This window comes from Acartia tonsa, chromosome 13, assembly GCF_053477335.1.
Source record: "Acartia tonsa isolate MP-2025a chromosome 13, ASM5347733v1, whole genome shotgun sequence".
NCBI classification, from domain to species: Eukaryota; Metazoa; Arthropoda; class Copepoda; order Calanoida; family Acartiidae; genus Acartia; species Acartia tonsa.
Window position 1 is genome coordinate 18,470,380 of NC_137272.1, and position 18,968 is coordinate 18,489,347.

At 31.7% G+C, this 18,968-nt stretch overlaps 2 protein-coding genes across 2 annotated transcripts in view; one reads left to right on the forward strand and one right to left on the reverse strand.

The window, feature by feature from the left end:
- Window positions 1–168: 168 nt before the first annotated feature.
- Window positions 169–18,968, reverse strand: part of LOC145335185 (monocarboxylate transporter 12-like) — a 239,039-nt gene continuing 220,239 nt past the window's right edge. Inside the window, 18 exon segments of the mRNA XM_080180916.1 lie at window positions 169–2,138; window positions 2,593–2,695; window positions 3,496–3,551; window positions 7,024–7,121; window positions 7,284–7,391; window positions 7,716–7,796; window positions 8,186–8,301; window positions 8,453–8,611; window positions 9,055–9,170; window positions 9,533–9,578; window positions 10,097–10,222; window positions 10,579–10,668; window positions 11,028–11,141; window positions 12,219–12,282; window positions 12,614–12,663; window positions 13,209–13,270; window positions 13,913–14,015; window positions 16,230–16,294. Coding sequence (XP_080037042.1) covers window positions 2,084–2,138; window positions 2,593–2,695; window positions 3,496–3,551; window positions 7,024–7,121; window positions 7,284–7,391; window positions 7,716–7,796; window positions 8,186–8,301; window positions 8,453–8,611; window positions 9,055–9,170; window positions 9,533–9,578; window positions 10,097–10,222; window positions 10,579–10,668; window positions 11,028–11,141; window positions 12,219–12,282; window positions 12,614–12,663; window positions 13,209–13,270; window positions 13,913–14,015; window positions 16,230–16,294 — 1,612 coding nt within the window. The 3' untranslated portion in view covers window positions 169–2,083.
- Window positions 4,422–6,437, forward strand: LOC145304729 (uncharacterized). The gene is made up of 4 exons (XM_080146685.1): window positions 4,422–4,454; window positions 4,849–4,898; window positions 5,415–5,845; window positions 6,293–6,437. The coding sequence occupies exons 2-4, from the start codon at window positions 4,877–4,879 to the stop codon at window positions 6,359–6,361; spliced, it is 522 nt and encodes a 173-aa protein (XP_080002811.1). The 5' UTR covers window positions 4,422–4,454; window positions 4,849–4,876; the 3' UTR covers window positions 6,362–6,437.

An 18,968-nucleotide genomic window follows, 5' to 3' on the forward strand; every position in this document is an offset into this window, starting at 1 on the left:
TTATCGGCCATTGTCTTATCCCTTTATATCACTAAGAGAATCTACTCAAGGGTTTGGTATGCTTCCGTCACCCTCTGGCCTAAACCTCGAATGCCTTTTCGACTAACGGTTAGATATAAGGGTTGATTATAGAGTTTCTTCGCTCATAAAAGAAAAAATATACGCGACATACAACATTTATTGTTAAAAACTCAACTTTTTATCATAATTATTCATATATAAATGACTAGAATATAGAAGAGATTAATTTATATCACAGCTAATACAACCACATAGGATTTCTATAGTAACGCAGCTACTCTATAATAAAGTCTTTACGTCCATAAATTTTACCTAAAAATATTTCCCTTTCTGCATCTTATATCATATTTTAAATGGTTAGTTTTTAAACCATTTTATCCTAAATAGTTCTAGCTTGTTACCTCTGCGCTACTTATATACATAACTGTTCTTGTTCGTTTCTTTATTTCATTACATCTGCACTTTTCACCACAAGCTATTAATTCAATACATTTTTATTACACAATTTTTGCATAAAACTCGTAAAGTTATTCTAGAAAAAAGAGACTATTTTAACAAGTATTTCATATCTTTACATGGAATATAAAATTTTTATAAATTAAAAGGTAATTTATTAAAATGCTAAAAATTGGGAACTCAATTACTAATTACACATCTTTAATAAAATATTACATGATTTTTATTTTACTTTGGTTTTAAATACAAATACAAATATATTCTAGATAGTTTTAAGGAAAGCCTTCTTAAATGATTAAAGCATGCCTGTAGCAAAATACTCTTTTTTTTACTAAGGATTCAAATTTTTTTCCCAGTATTAAACTGATAAAATGAGTTATTTAATATAGCAAAATTTAGCATAATGAATATTTAAATCCCAAGGTATTAAATGATCGAGCGATATCCAATAACGGATCTACTGCAGTTCACGGTAAAATATTGCTGGTAAGCAATATTTCCAAAAATCTATGAATTTTAAAGATCCAATTATGCACAGAGAAAGCTTCACTGAAGAAAAAACGCGTAAAATAGGTCTTTTTCGCGCATTTCTCTGCACTGCGAGATAATTATGCATTATTGATTTATGGCTATTTCAGATTATTTGTAGGCCTTCTTATGCCGCTTAAAACAGTGTGCGGGCATGATCTGTACGTTCAGCCGTTTGGAAGCTAGCAGCCTTTAAAATTCATAGTTTTTTGGAAATATTGCTTACCAGCAATATTTTACCGTGAACTGCAGTAGATCCCCAATAACTTTTATTTCTTAAAATTAAAATAAGGAATTTTGAATTATTGATGTAATAAGTGGTAAATGGGTAAAGTCACTTCAAAATCAGCAATATGACGAAATAAAAATGAGTGATTTTCCATCTCTTCTTTATGGGTTTTCTTTCCCACTTCTCCTCTCATCTCCCTCACTTTTATGACGTCACATGTCTGATTTTTGAGTGACTTTCCCCATTTACATATAAAAGTCTTTCAGTAAAAACAAGGATAATAACATCCACAAGTAACAAAGCACAAAATGTCATGGATGGACAAACAGGAAAAGTGATAAACGAAGCAAGTATATTTTGTTGAATGCTCATTGGTTCTGAGAAAATTTTTAAGTAATAACTTGGCCCAATGTTGCTTAACTTCAGTGATCAGAGCTGGATCTTTAAATCATTTTAGTGGTAAGCCAGATCGGGGTGAGCAGAATTTCAGCCAATCACAGCGCGGCATTTCATAAAATGCTGTGCTCTCATTGGTGGAAAGTTGGCTCACCCCGATCTGGCTCACCACTAAAATGATTTAAAGATCCAGCTCAGACGAGCTCGTTTCCCTCAAACTGTTTTAAACATATGAAACATACAGTAGCTTCGCTACTAAATTAGGGTGTTTGCAGCATGCTTAATTCAACAAATATCATTAATAATAAATAAATATTTTCATATAAAAAAAATCTTTGGTATTTTAAATTAAAATTCACTATATACATAATAATTCATTTTTTATGTACTAATTCACTCTTTTGAATGAGATTTCTCACATAACATTTTATTTAAATCACTATTTTTTTTTATTTATCTAGAGTTTTTGGCGGCTTTCATTGATTTTCCGGAACCAGGGCGGAAAAATCTAAAAATAAAAACAAATATTTAAAATAAAAATGATGCAGGTTTTGTAAATGCATGGAGGAAGGGACAATTATCTTATATAATTATTTATCAATTCCAGTTCTATTGGTGTGCGGAAAGAGACTGTGCGGCCAGCCGTTTGGCAGCTGTTTTATTGTTGAAACAAGAACCTTGTAAATTTTTTTTAACCAAAAAATATTTATAAAAAAATTAAATGTACATATAATTTATTGAAAACCGTGAAAATTTTCTGTTATAAAACTCTCCAAGCCAATAAAGAAAGACTACAATGTGAATGATTAAATTATATCAGGGTTAAGTGGATTAAAGTAAACAATAATTCGTTTTCTTCAAAAAAAACCTGGCATTATATTTTGACATGAGAAATAATTTTGGACAAAAACCAACCTATACCAACAACGAAATATAAATGGCTGTAAAATGAAATGACTTACCTAAATTTAAATGCCTCGCTGGCCGATGTTTCTTTGGCTTTAAATCCTCCTGTAGAATTGGATCCCACGGAGTTTGATCCAACTGAATTGTGATCACAGGAACCTGAAAATTATAGCGTAATATGGAACGAATTTTAAACTAATCTATTACATTATCATATTAATTTGTCGATTCATGATTTTTGTGCTTCGCTACTTAGGCATGTTGTCGTCCTTGTTTAAAAGAATCTCTAGCCTGGATAACATCTGTAAAGGACGGGAAACACCATTAGGTCTTATCTTAATTGATCTCAGAACCAAATCTTTCTTAAGTGCGATTCATGATAACACGGTCAAACATACTACAGACAACAAACACTTTAATTGCATGACCTTTGTCAGGAAGTCCTAACTAGGCATCGAATGTTTAACGACTGTTTTTTGCCAAGGAATTATGCCGATCACCTTACATAGCAGTAATAGGAACCCCGAACCATTTTAAACGTCTTTTATCTAAAATACAAAGTAGCTTGATGTCTCTCTGTCCGTCCGTCTGTCTGTCTGTCCGTCCGTTCCTTTAGATTTCGGTAACCACTGAACCGATCGGATTTTACTCTTCAGGGTATAAACCAATTGGTCCTGTGGTGGTTTTAAGCTATTTTCTTGGGGAATGAGACACCCCCAACCCCCCAAAAAACAAAAAAAACTATCCCATTTTTTTGTTTATGGGGAAGTTAGTACAATAAAACTACTGGCAGCACCAGTAGTACTTAATTTTTTATTTTTTAAATTACCTCTTGGGGCAAAACCCCTAGAGGCTAGGGGCGAAGCCGCTAGTTAGATATAAAGCAGTATTGGGCCAAGTTACGAACATAGTTTCTACCCGACAACGGCGAAGTAGTCGTTTAAAAAAAATGTTAGTACCTGTTATCTTGTAAATTTGAGAGTGGTCACCTGTGCTTCCTGAGGCCTTGGATACACTATAAATTTAAAAACTAATGATAGTGTCAAAAAGTGACGTGATACTGGCCCACCATTGGTCACTTTAAATTTATAGAGCCTAACATTGATTATTTGTATTGTAATACGTCATTTTCCATCAGTTTCCAAATTTAAAAAGGCAAATCTAGTAAGAATTTTTAAATCACCTTACTTAATAATCCAGAAATAGCCAACAAGCGAAATTAATCTGAAATAATATTTGGGGGGCAGATAAAAAGGTCGTCAATTTTACTATGTGTTGCCCCCCAACGACAGCTGAAAATCATGTGTTTCGAATCAATTTCGTTGTTGGTATAAGCTAATAATATTCTAATAAAACTTGTTTATCAAATGTATATAGATTACTTGAATTCTTTTTACAATAAACAAGGATGACAACATCCATAAGTAGCGAAGCAAAAGATATTATAAGTTGGCAACTACTTGCACTATATAATTACTAAAACAAGTCTAGCAATCTTTCTGCCATTTTAATTACAAATAAAGAATCCTAAGAACAAACAGAAAATTAATTCTAATGTTAATGGCCTAACTATTTTTAATTTCTGACAAATAATGGCAAAAAAAGCTGCTTGTCCTTTTATCTATAGAAATACAAATAATTAAAGCAGCTAGACGATCGCCGTAGATGTTTAATACATAAATATGCTCTATAATAATGGGAATTGTCAGAGACTAGCATTAATAGCAGCTGAGTAAATCCCCCCCCCTTCACTCCCATTGTGTTGCGAAAGGACAGACAAAGTAAATTACAGAGTAGCTTCGCTAATAACATTGCTTATGCAATTTAATGTTAGAAAATAAAAATCTTCTAAATTTTGAAGCAAAAATCCACGAATTAATTAGTTTGAAAATTTTAGCCATATTGGTTACGTGTCAGGGTAAGTAACTTTATATATTTTTAAAAGCGAAGCTATACTATAACAAGATATGTATGTCACTTTAAGACTTATTCGTTTAGAATAGAATTGTCTGGTCGTTATGAAACTTATTAATTAGATTTTTCTAGGAAAATAATTCTTAAAGGCGTAAGTAGTAAGATTTTTGTTTGTCAGTTAAGATCTCGCTAACCACCTAACCGATTATGCTATACATTTTAGGGAAGCTTCTCAAAGGTTCGAGTAAGGTTTTATGCTATTTTCTGCCCCCTCCCTCTGATTTTTAAAACATAGCGCCTAGATGCTAGAGGCGCAGTCGCTTGCAACTTTATGAAGGACTTCTAAATAATTTTTTATTTATTTTTTCATTAAAAAAAATATTTTTTTCTAATTTTAGGAAAAATTTTTGTGTAAGAGGTATTACTATGCAAGGTTCTAAAAGCAGAGGTATTCTTTATATATTAGCGCAACTACTCTGTAACTAATTGTATGCCCTTATAATCAGTAATATATATGTTTTGACGCGTTGCGTAGTATTTTAGCTATGTAAAGACTTTTTCTCGTTTTAAATCGTGGGATCTTAAGTGCTAAGTTGCTGAACTATGCTTTGATGTACAATATAGCCCCTACTGAGGATTAAAATTATTGGTTGAAAAAGTTTGGACACTTCTATAATGAAATTATCCAAAGATTTCCAGTCAACAAATGAAAGAGTGTGTTATTTAATTTGGATCACAACATATTTTACAGTCCAATGTCCCCTCCCTCCCTCGAAATTATTAATTAAATTAATGTATTCAAAATATCAAACGTTTCACTTAAGTCTAAATTACACAAATTCTATATAAGAGAGGGAGGAGTAAATTGAATTTAAATAATACGCCCCCTTATATTTATTGTATTTCATAAGTTCAGTGTTCAACATCCAATTTGTAGGAAAACATTTTATTTTATTACTTGAAGGTGTCGCTGGTATGAAAAACTCAAGACAAAACAACAATTCAAGAAAAAGAAGAATCATTACCAAACAAAAAAGCTCAAAAGTAAAACGCAATCCAGCAAAGAATTCTAAAAAGAAATCTACCCCAAAGAGAAATATTAAAGAGGAGAAACCTACCCCAAAGAGAAATATTAAAAAGGAAAAATCTACCCCAAAGAGAAATATTAAAGAGGAGAAATCTCCCCCAAAGAGGAAGAATAAAGAGGAGAAATCTACCCCAAAGAGAAATATTAAAGAGGAGAAATCTACCCCAAAGAGGAAGAATAAAGTGGAGAAATCTACCCCACAGAGAAATATTAAAGAGGAGAAATCTACCTCAAAGAGGAAGAATCAAGAGGAGAAAGAAGATAAATACTCTCCGGAAATTAGTAAAGAAACATCACAGAGTAAACAGGCAGGAATAATGGATAAATATCTTGGTTAAATTATTTTTAAACGTCCTCTTTTTATATTTATAATTTGTCCATGGGATATTTAGATACGATTGTTATAGATCCTTGTATTTAGAAGTTTGATAAAGGTCCACATAGTTTTTAGCTAACGAACTAGGGAATGTGTCTCAAATTTAGGGGCACATTATACATTTCAGTGAGCTCTCACTCAGAGAGAAAGGGTACATTGGACTGTAAATTATACTGGTACCCAAAGTTGTATAATCTTGTTATCATATTTGTTGTGATTGGTTGGTTCCAAACAAGCAGTTTCCAAACTTTTCATACAATAATTTTAATCCACAATAGGAGTAATTTTGTTATTATCATTGGGGATTTATATCAATTTATTGACCATTGTCTTATCCCTTATTATCCGTGATATTTATCCCTCTATTTGTGATAAACAGGCGAGATGGAAACTTTGGATGGTGAATTCAATTCTTGGAATTCTAAGATATTATTATGATGAAATATAGTTTTTTAATATTTTATTATGCCCAAATCCAATATGTATGTAGTTTTGGCTTTGTGAATAAAATTATTTCACCTAGGATTTCTAATTTTTAGAAGCAACGCTATTGTGCATATGTTGGTCTGTCTGTCGGTTATAATGATTTCTGTAAACACTTTCACTACTAAACAAGAATTCTAATCTCTAAAATAAGGCTGTATGACTTACAAACATTACCACTTGTAGAGTGTCTGAACTATATAAGCAGAATATCGATCTATAAATCTAACCAAAATTGTATTTTAATTTGTTGCAAAATTGCTTAAATACCTGTGATACTGTTTAAGGACATACTTGAATTAGGACTCTATTATGGAGATATTTCGCTTTTAACATTGTTGTCCAAGGAATTATTGCAAAATCAGATGAATAGAATAATTATATAACACATGCATTGGGGGGGTGAAAACACCCTTTTTGTACAGGGGATTTAAAAAAATATCTTATTAGTAAAGCTCTACTAAAATTAACTTTGTATGGACGTTCAAAATTGTAAATATCATTTATCTAAAAGTATAGGGATGATCTACGTTTCCCCCATACTTATATACGATCAAACGGACAGACATTTCGATTTATAGAGAATCTTCGCTACTGATAAACATACATAAAAAAAACATAATTTACCCCGAATCGGAATCAACCAAGCTGTCATTAAGATCCTTTCCATTAGACGAGTTTGAGAGATTGTTCAGCGGCCCTACAGGGTTATTTAGTTGCCCAACCTTAAAAATGAAAAAGAATAATCTAAAAAAAAAAATATGCATTTTGTAATGAAAATAGTATAATAAAGAACAACTAAGAAATCAATTTTATTACTTTATGGCAAAGAATCCGATGTTTTAGAGGTCTTTAAAATAACTAATAGATAGATAAATTAACACTACCTGTTGAAATGACTGACTAATTTCATCTCCTTCTGCCACTGGTTCTAGAAATCCACCAGTAAATAGAGAACTAGGCTGCCGAATCACAGACCATTTTCTCCCCTTACCCTGGAAATTGAGAAATTTGTATATTTTCTAATCCCTGGCATATTCCGTCAATATACCTGTTGAGCACTCAACCCCCCTCCCTTTATTTTTCAAATAAACTAAAAGTAAGGGGGAAGGGAGCTGTTTTCTCGTTTGTTTGTTTATAACTTTAAGACAGGTTACGGTAAGTTATATTGGGTAGCCCGCAAGAAATTCATCTAATCCGCTGTTTGTAATCCTAATTCTACTTTTAGGTTAAGGATTTGGCATTATCTAATATACTGGAGAATACATCTAAAATACATAACTTAGTAACTCTTTGGATACTGTCATAACTTAAATTACCTTTAGGGCAGAAAAACCAGGAACCTCAGTTTCTTTGATTAAATTCTGCTCATATTCACTCAACATCAGACAATTTTCAACCTTGAAATAAATATTTGAAATCTATTTAGCTTTTTAAAATGCAATAAAAGATTGGTTTGCTACTTTGGAAATTCTTATTTTTGGCCAAGGTTTGTTGTGGCATTTAAATTAATCAAAAGCTTTCTAGCTGGCTCATTATTTCCTTCAATAATATTAATCAATTATTATCTGGTAGATCTACATAAGTCAGCTATTACCTCCCTTAATACCTTGTTACAACTAGTGATGTTATCAAGATAATCAAGCTCATCAAAAATATTATCTGCTATATCTATGTCAGCTATTATCTCCCTTCATACCTTGTTACAACTAGTGATGTTATCAAGATAATCAAGCTCATCAAGAATATTATCTGCTATATCTATGTCAGCTATTATCTCCCTTCATACCTTGTTACAACTAGTGATGTTATCAAGATAGTCAAGCTCATCTAGGATATTATCAGGAAGATCCATGTCTGCTATTCCCTCCTCTGAGATCATTGTCAATTCTGGCTTCTTCAGATCTTCAAATGCAAAAAAAATTACAATAGAATAATATTCATAAACATTTCACTTATATTTCTGAATTTTTGAGCTAACTTTTGTCGTTATTATATACATTTTTGTACTTTAATTAATCAAAAATATATTAGGAGTTATTCATAAATTATATACCTAATAAATCCTCTAAAGAATTGTGGCTGGTGAGATATCCAGGATTTGGTAGGATATCATCATCAATGAAAGACATGTTTCTGTCAGGCATAGACTTAGAGGAATGGTGGGAGTCATGTGCATGACTGGGATGAACACTGGATTTCTCTGACAAAGCATCTTAAAACACAAAGTTATTAAGATTACACTGAAGCTAAATGAATGAGTGGAAAAAGATCTTGCTTATAGTTGGATTAAGTATAAAACACTTGAAGTCTTACTTTTAGGTTTCAATCATTGTTATGGATTAATAAAGGCTGATTGCCATACTCAAGCCAAGGTTATGTAATAAGTTAGCATGCACAGGTAAGCCTTTGTTCTTATTTCTATACTTTTTTGGGGAGGGGGGGGGGAGGGGGGGGGGGAGGGGGTTAAGTTAAAATCTCAAAAGAGAGTAATTCAACTTTGAGTTTTTAAAGGTTGAATTCGGATGTTGTGGGGTAAAGGATGTAATAATTGATTGGGGTTTAATTTTGAGTTAAAGATTATTAATTAATGAAAAGAAACTGTCAGGTTTTCATTTTAAAAAAAGTTTACAAAAGTTTTGTCAAAATTGTTTATACCTGAAACAGTTCCCTTTAGTTTATTATGTTTTCTTCTGTGTTGTTTCCTTCTCATTCTCTTCTTGTGAATATCAATGAGGAATAATGCGAAGCTTCCCAGCAGAACACACGTGGCACTAAATCATAAGTAATTTATATAATTGAAAATATACCAAAAACTAAATTTAATTTTCATGTTTCTATTATATTATGATAGGATAGCTGAGATTTAAAACTTCCCATTTTCAAAACTAACTTCAGGGGTTTCAATCATTAAAGATAATTAATAGTTATTTCTCGCATCGTATTATGAACAGCTTGCCTCCGGCATCTCGGGGCTAAAAAAACTGGTTTTATTACTATAATTGTACATTGTTATAGTCGCATAAAACTGGATATAATACGATGCTAGACATAGTTTTTTCGTATGCAGGAGAATCGGTTCTAATCAATCGGATATTATTCGGTTTCGAATGAATACGAGAAAAGAAATTCTAACCTGAAGTAATAGCCAGCTTTTGATGCACTATCTGCACTTATGTAGCCTAAATAAAAATAAAACCTTAAAGATTGAATATCTATTGAACCTCGTAAAAGTGTCGAACTATGACGTCAGAAAAAAATAACAATTAACCAATGAGAAGCCAGTATTCAATGTAATTGACCAATGGTAAAATATATAGCGGTCTCTCATTGGTTAATTGTTAATTTTTTCTGACGTCATAGTCAGACACTTTTACTGGGTTCCCATCTATTTTATGACAATACTTTAAAATTGACATCATTCCTTGTACCTAGTTTCAAAATTCTAAATAATCCTTTTTAATCACCTTCCAAATTTTGTGACTTAAAATTTCAGTACAAAGTATGTATAAGTTAAAATTTAATTACAATGTCGATAATATGCATGTAGGTAGTAAGTAACCCCTTCAAATTTTTCTTTAATGGGGGTTGTCATTACATTAGTCAGATAAACACCCTGTTACTTTAGTCTATAAGATTTAGTCTAACTTACAAGTCAACAGAACGTGTAAAATTTTTAAAGGGTAAAATATTGGAATACCTGAAATTGGTATACCTATACCATTAGGTATACTTTGAGAGAACTGAATAAATCCCCATGCCCGACCAAAGTTCCTGGCCCGCACTTTCTCATACACGTACATCTTTAGACTGTAATGGTAACCACCTACATGAAAATGTAATATAGAGTAGCTGCGCTATTTTCATTTATGACAATAGTTTCTTTCAAAGTAAGGACTATATTTAAGGATATGTATTTATATGAATAGTGGTAAAGTGTGCCATAAACACTGCACTTATATTATGAAATATAGAAATTTTAGCATGTAAATACATTTAAATGCCCACCCCCCCACCCCCACCCCCATAAAAAAGAAGTTAATATTTCTTTGAGGACTGTAGAACATATTTTTGTAGACATACTCCCTTTTCCAATAAATTGTTTTGAAACATCATATATAGGTGTTTAACATCTACTTCCTCACTAACCCCAACTAAAAAAGTGTGCACGCCCCTACTTACCTAGAAATACACCATAAACCCAAACAAATATGAGATATCCACTGTAGCCACGCACAGATGTCAGGGCTAGGATACACAGTCCACACACAAGTATTGAGGCCTGGATACACATTTATACAGTTAGCTAGACAGTATTCTCAGTGGGCTGATTAATACACTAGACCCCAAAAGTTTTATAATTTTCTTATTCGTTGGCTTAACAACCTAGGGGACTTTATCATATTCTGATTTATTGGTTCATTATTTTGAGTTTCCAATCGTTTTAACCACCAATTGTAACCTACAGAAAAGAGTCCTTTGTGTATCATCATTGGGGATGTACATTAATTTATCGGCGATTGTCTTATCCCTTTAGAACCCTGGTTTACTAGACAGTATTCTTATTCGTATATACTGATGTTTTTATGTCTGTATGTAGTAAATTTTAGAAGACAAAGAAAAATTTCAATAAATTCTAGTTTAACTCTTTTCCTGACACAGGTATTGTCTGCCAATCCTGCACTCTGCCGACTTCTGGACTGCCAGGATACCAAATATTATACATCCAATTATCCAGGCTATACCTAAAATAGATAGATACTTAGATGGAAGGATTGTTAGACAGCTATATTATACAGGGCTCGGCAGCCACGCGTCAACCGCCACTAAGCCTCAAGTTAAAACCCGTTTGGATACTTTTATCTATAATACAAAGTAGAATGATGTCTGTCCGTCTGTCCGTCCGTCCGTCCGTCTGAAGATTAAGATCTCGGTAACCACTGAACCGATTGGATTTTACTCTTCAGGGTATGTACCTATTGGTCCTGTGGTGGTTTTAAGCTATTTTCTTGGGGGGTGGGACACCCCCAATCTCCCCAAAAATGAAAATTTCTCCCCAAAAAAATTTTTTTAATTTTTTTTTTATAATTTTTATATATTTTTATACATTTTTATATCTTTTTATGTTTTTTTTATACTCTTTTATACTTTTTTATATCTTTTTATATTTCAAAATTTTTTCTTTTCTTTTTAAATTTCCTTTTTTCTTTTAAACTTTGTTTTATCAAATTAAAAAGATTGTGAAACCTTCCTTCTCCTGTAGGGGTGAAGCCCCAAAAGGCTAATGGTTAAGAAATTTTTAGAAACATTAAAAAAAAAAAAATTTGAAGGTTTTAAAAAATATAAATCAATATAAATAAATATAAAAAGTTTTAAAGTGTTATAAAGAGGTATGAAGAGTTATAAAAAGTTATAAAATGTTATAAAATACAAAAAAGATCTAAAAAAATGTAAACTAATTTTTTAAATTCTCCCCTGAACTTTATGAAAAATGCCCCTAGAGGCTAGGGGCGAAGCCACTAGTTTTTAAAAAAGAGGGATTCCTTATTTAGGTCGGGTTTAAACTTCCAGCTGATTTTTAGAATTGTAAAAGATTGATTTCCCAAGGCGTTCTTGCGCGGCTGCCGAGCCCTGGTTATATAAATATATGTATATAAACTGATTAATTGATTGGTAGTTTTTTTGATGAAAAATTTAAACAGAATCGATCATAAGTTAAAGGTTTTTCAGGTTTTTGATATTAAATACATGAAAATATATTGCTTAAAAATTGACATATAGATAAATAGTTAACGTAAATTGGTGTATATCATCAACATTACCTAAATATGCCTGAAGAAGAATAACTTGCGTATCATTAATGCCCTCCTTACTTGCTTGATGGGCCTGAAAGGACAGATAACATATGAGCTATCAATAATATCAGAATAAAGAAAAATCACGAAACCTTATATATTTAAATCACCTAATATATTCTAAGTTGTGTAAAGAAGGTCTACTATTGTCAAAAGATATCTTACAAGAGTCATTGTTGATCTTAGAAAGAAAAAGTTTCGGGCACCTTAAGCCCCTCCGCTCCCTGAAAAAAGGATTGTAGGAATCCTCCCCCCCCCCCCAAAATTATGAATTAAAGTCTTTTATTTTGTATATAATAATCAAGAGTTTCAATATTATTGCTTTTAATAATTCCATAAAAATATTGCAATATAATAATTACCAGATAATAGAGGGGTGTGTTGATCCCTAAACCTCCCAAAGCTGTAGAAACTGAAAAAAATACACAATATGAGGCAACGAACTGTAAAAATATTGCTATTTTTCTGGTGTTTAAACATGAGAAACATAAATGAGCAGCTATTCTATTCTATATTCACTTTGTCTGTCCGCATGTCTATTTGGCCATTCATAGTGCTGTAAATTATATCGGCTGCTTTTTGAGTTAGGCTTATTATTTTTTATAAGATTTTTTGCAATATAACTCACGTTGTCAGTCTATTTCACGTTAGATAGATAGATATGTATGTCAACATAAGCATACAAAATAATAATAATAAAATTATTACACATATTCACATATTTTTATGCATAGTTTGGTACTTTCATAACCTTGGTTGGCCGTTGCATAAGCTGAAAATACCAGCTTTGGAGCAAAAATCAAGGTTAGGAATTATATTTTCACAGCTGCTATACGAATTAGACGTCTAAAATTCAACTAGAAATTTCATTAACAGGCGAAAGGAAAGAAGTTCTTTTGTTTGACTACTATTGTCTGTCAGTCATCTAAATTAATTTTTACTTTATATACAACTTACCAAGTATTATTTGAACAGTTTTGGATTTGAGACATGAAAAGTCAAAGAATGGCGGTTTATCCTCCTATTTCAAAAATCATATTTTTAGATGATTAGCAAAGCAGGAATAGGCAACAAGGGAAAAAAATCTAAAATAATATTTGGGTTGCATCAATTTTACAATGTGTTTCCCCCCAACGGCAGCTTTTAGTCACGTATAGGTTTCGTGATTTTCCCCCCGAATTAATTTTGTTGTTGGTATAAGCTGTCAGCGAAGCTTCCCTATAAGTCTAACGTGTAAGTTTGTCTGTATCTTATGAAAAGTGATGACATGTATTATCTTTCATTAAAAAACAAGGAAAATTTAACAAAGTTTTATAGCAACTAGATATATGTTTTTTTTAAAGGTAAGCTTTTCTACATTTAGGGTTGGTCCGTCTTTAACGGATAGCCCATATCATTGATTTAGGAAAATTCTTAATCAAACCGTTAATTTCTAACTTGCCATGATGTTTATGGTTGCAATTGATTGACGTCATATTTCAAAGGAATATGACGTAAATTGTAACTTTTGTATTATGTCATAAAAATACGTCTAAATCTCTTTTTTTTAGGGTTTCCTTTCCCTCTTCTTCTCTTATTCCTCCTTTTTAGCCATTTTTGTATGACGTCACACATGACACTTTCCAGCACTTCACTTTTAGTAAAAAATATAAATACAATTTTCCTGGGATTTATTTTTATCTTTGATCTTTCTTTTTTGATTCTTCAGGTGAAGGATGGCTCTTCGTTGTGGATGGTACAGGGTTGCTGATCTGTAGAACATTCCTAATAATAAAGATGGTTTTCGCTTAAGATAACAATTCTTGGATCATGGAAAGCAAACGAAGTAGCGAATTTCCTCATATTTTCACAGTAGCTTTTATTTTAAGTTAGGCCAATAATTGCCCCGCAGGGGCTAGAAAAGCTACTGTGAAAATACGACTAAACCCAGTACTTCGTTTTCTTTCCATGATTCTAATTTTGGATTGAGATTCCTGTAACGAGAAGGTATAATAAAGGGAATGAAAACACCAGTTACCAATATCAATTTAAGTTTTATTAATCTTTATATTTTTCTGCTTTACTATCTCTCCTACATAATAGTGCTAATAAATCAAATCTATACATTATTCAGAGTATTTCCTCAAAATGCTTGTTGAGGAAAAAAAACATCTCACCCCTTACTTTTGATGATAATAGGTTTATTTTTTTACTGGTTAGGTTAGGTTATATTGAGTACTGGGTAGCCCTGCAGGGTTAGGGTACTGTAGGTATAATGTAAGGGATCCAGCATTGGGCTTATTTTTCATTTAAAAAAAAAATAAGTAGAGGGGGTTTCAGTACTCGATTGGCATTTTGAGGGAAAGCACACATTATTCAAACTTTGGCCAAATCTGTAGACGTATTAATAAGTTTGTTGATAGATTAAACTTACAAGTTGAAGACATTAATTATGGAACTTTGGGAATAATTACAAATTATGAAATTAATTACAAACTTGTCTTAATATAATTCAGGTAATCAAGATCAATCGAGCGCCTATTGATAAGTGGGATAGGGTTCGAATCTTGACCAAAAAGCGTCATACGTTAATTGGTATATACTGCTGCAATCTTAAGTGTATGATGTACTACGGGAATGCCTTAATAACTAAACAGGCGTAATCTTTTGTCATCTACAATTTGCTTTCAAGCATTGGCGTGCACTGGGTATTTTCTAGAGGGGTGTGAACCTTTAAAAACCTTAAACTGTTTTTAACCTATTTTTAAAACGTATATGAAAAATATACTATGACACCAGTAGAATGAGACTGCAGAGCCTAAATTTGAATTAAGTCCCCAATAAACTTTTTGGGGGGATTTAAATATTAATTTTTACTGTTGCCGTGATCATTTTGACCGAAGCAAAAGGTCTTTTTTTTATTTGGGTAAAATTCGTAGCTTTTAGAGTGTTTTGCTTCATAAATATTGTATTCTGGTATAGAGTAAAATTAGGCCTTATGATTTTACTATAAAAATTCACTAAAAAGTTAACTCTTTATAATATATCAACGAATTAACATTAACATGTTTGTGTTCTCTCACTTATTTTAAAAACATAAAAAATGGCTGTAAAGGGTTAAATGACAACAAATGTTTATGCAATACAACAAATTTATTTTTGTCACATATACAAATGTGTTATAAAATAAGATTATTCAAACTTATCTTTTAAAATAATTTTAAAAAGTATGTATCTTTCATGTGTATGGTTTTCATTCTTTTCATTTTAATTAAATAAAAAATATTTAACTACATTGGAAATACGTCACTTTGTGAAAACACTCTTTTTTTGAATTGTAAAGAATTATATAAAACAAGACTTCCTATTGGTTAGATTTCAGAATTATTTGTTTTATTGTAAATGTTAGATTTTTCAATGAAATTAATTGTTTTGGAAAAAAAATTGTTTTCAATGAACAGAGTAATGTTTTTTTTTGTATCAATATAAAGTGAATTATATAAAAATGTTCTGTAATCCACAATATTACCCGAAGTAAAAAAAGAGCTTTTGCTTGGGTCAAAATGATTACAGCAACACTAAAAATTAATTCTTAAATCCCCCAAAAAAAGTTTATTGGGGACTTAATTCAAATTTGGGCTCTGCAGTCTGATTCTATAGGTGTCCTAGTATATTTTTGACCCCCCATTCAAAAATAGGTTAAAAACAGTTTAAAAAGGGTAGGTAGGCCTAAAAAATTTCAATATCTAGACGATTGTGACAACCCTTTCTGCCTGCATATGATTTCGAGACAAAGGCTCTGCAATAAAACATTTTTTAACGGATGTCAAAGTAATCAATTACCAATCCCATTGAATATAAGAATGAAAATAATAAAAATTACCTAATACAAATGCAAGAGACAAAGGCTATACAATCAAAGGGTTGGTTTTTTAACTGATGTCACTGAAATCAATAACCAACCACTGTAAATATAAAAATGAAAATTATAAAAATTACCTAATATAAATGTGAGGGCAACTGTACCAGTGACCGCCTGGAGCCCGATCCTCCACCCTAACTCCCTAAAAAAACAAGGATGACATTTTCTAAAAGTAACTGAGTAAAAATTTCGTGGATTGACAAACAGACAAAGTAATTTAACAATTAAATTTTCACAGATCATAAAAAAGAGGGAAAGAAAAAGAAAGAGAAAAGGAAGACATAAGAATGAAAAATATCAAGATTGTCAAAAAAACACGAAACCTATACATTAGTAGCTATTAAAGAGATGGGTCTGATTAAAAAAAAGTTTATTTTTTTCCCATAGATCTTACATTCTAAAATGATTTAATTAATTTGATTTTCCTGAGCATCTACTACTTCCTATAACTTATTTTGTCCGTCGGTTCTTTTGTCACAACCTTATCATGACCATTTTCTATGAAATTAAAAATTTTATTACTTCTTGTAAGAGAATGGCAGAAAAAAATCCATTATTTCCCTTTTTTCTTATTTGTGTTCTTACAACATAATTTAAAATTAAGTATTTTTAAAAGCGAAGCTTTTCTATAATTATGGTCGGTCCGTCCGTCCGTCCGTAACGGATAGCTTTTTTCGTTAATTATGCATGTTAGAATTGTCCTATCGATTTCAAACTTTGCATGGTGATTCCTTTAATAGTTAAGTATGCTTTAGAAAGCGTAGCAACTCTAAAATCATTACCAGAATGTCCGTACGTCCATTTGAAACATGTTGATTTTTAAAATTTTTAACAACTAATTTTTATGGGATCTAATTATCCGATTGATCTGATTTTTGGTATATTGACTCCTGGGACAACAAAGTATACTGTTATAAGCGAAGCATCTCCATAGTCAAGTCCTAAAAATGTAAGTATGTCCATAAACATTATCCTGTATCAAGCAGTTTTTCAACAAATTTACTTACAATTTTGCTTCAAATCGTATACATTTATATTCTGATTATTCAGTTCTGACACTATACAAGTGTTAATGTCCGTTTGTCCTACCGTTTCAGTGCTTCGCTTTTATGGATGTTGTCATCCTTGTTAGATTATATGTTTTGTCATCACTTCTTTTTATTGTTTGGGAGGAAAGGTTGAGATTCAGGGAGGTAGGGGTCAATGGGCTATTTACTACAGTGGTCCCCAAAGTTTTGTATTAACGTTTTCTTTGAACTTTGGAGACTTATTAGAATTAGATCGGTTGGTTCATTAAGTTAATGTTTAAACGTATGAGCTACTAATTAACATTGGGGATGTACATCAATTTATCGGCCATTGTCTTATCCCTTTAGATCCCAGGGGAAGATTTGATTTACCCCCTTTTCTCCGGTTAAAAATAGCCCTCAAACTACAAAGTCAAGATTCTAAAAAAAGGGTTTTATACTGTTATATAAAACGTTTGTTGTTTTATTTGAACTCCCTAAGAACTCTAAACTGCCAATTTGTTTGTGTAAAGAAATAGTTTTCCCTTCTTAGATTAAATTTTTCTCATTTTTGCCAACATTATTACAAAACATTTACAAGCATGGATACTTTCATTGTAACATAGCATTATACTTAAATAGGATGATTGTCCAGGGAGTAAGGGAGGGGAAAATGGGCAATTAATTCAATTTAAGAGTTTTCACTGAAAAGCCATGATATCCAGATTTATCCAGAAAATTTGAAGAAAATTGTAAATCAAATTGATCAAATTTAGAAAACTATAATATAAGAAGAAAGTTCTAAAAAAGAAAGTCTGCTAGAAATTAAGTTTATTGATATTTGTCTGCTATATTCAAAACTAACTCAGCGAGTTAGCGGCAATGATGCGCTAGTACCCAAAGTCAGCCAGAACCTGCTAAATTCTTGCACATTCCCTTTTAAGTCAGTACCCAAAGTACTTTGACTCATAAAAATTAAATATTCGATCCATTGTCTCTTTCCTTACTCCCTGAGCACAGAATCTTGCTATCCGCTGAACCAATATGGTTCTCCATTACAGTTTAGCTTTTTATAAGGGAAGATTTATATTTATTTTGGGCACAGGTACATTATCCATCCCAAGATAAATCGCCCTCAGAAAAAAATACTCCCTCTAGAGTACTCTAGAGCCGTAGTCGCTAGTACAAAATATAGAAATAACCTATACCCCAAGTGTCATTTAGTTTTTAAAATCGAATATAAACTTAAAAGTATTTTACACCCGGAGTATAGATCTCGTAAACGGCTCATCCGATAATAAACATTCTTTAAAATCTTGGTATAATAACAAGGCAGATAGGTTTTAGGCTATTTTTTTTATAAAATGTTATAAAAATATAGGCCCTGTATCATTCGTAGTTGAACAAACAAAGTGGATATAATTTTAAGTTTAAGTGGTAAATTTTACGCAATTAGGGGCGCATTTAGCTAGTTCTTAAGTACCCCACGTTTTTATATTTCGTAACAGAGAGAAAAGGGATAGTTCCCCCCACCCACACCCCAAAAAATATTTGGGAATTTTAGCGCAAAGAATTATAGGATTTATTAAAATACCATTATAAATTTTATCCCGCAATCCATGATTTTCAACCAACCTTAAACCAACAACGAAATTAATTCGGAAAAAATCACGAAACCTATGCGTGATTTTCAGCTGTCGACCTTATTATTTGAGATTTATTTCGCTTGTTGGCTATACTTAGGGCTTAGGGCTGACAACCCTATCCCATATCCATAAGCCACATTGTTACAGAAACACTGACGAATTG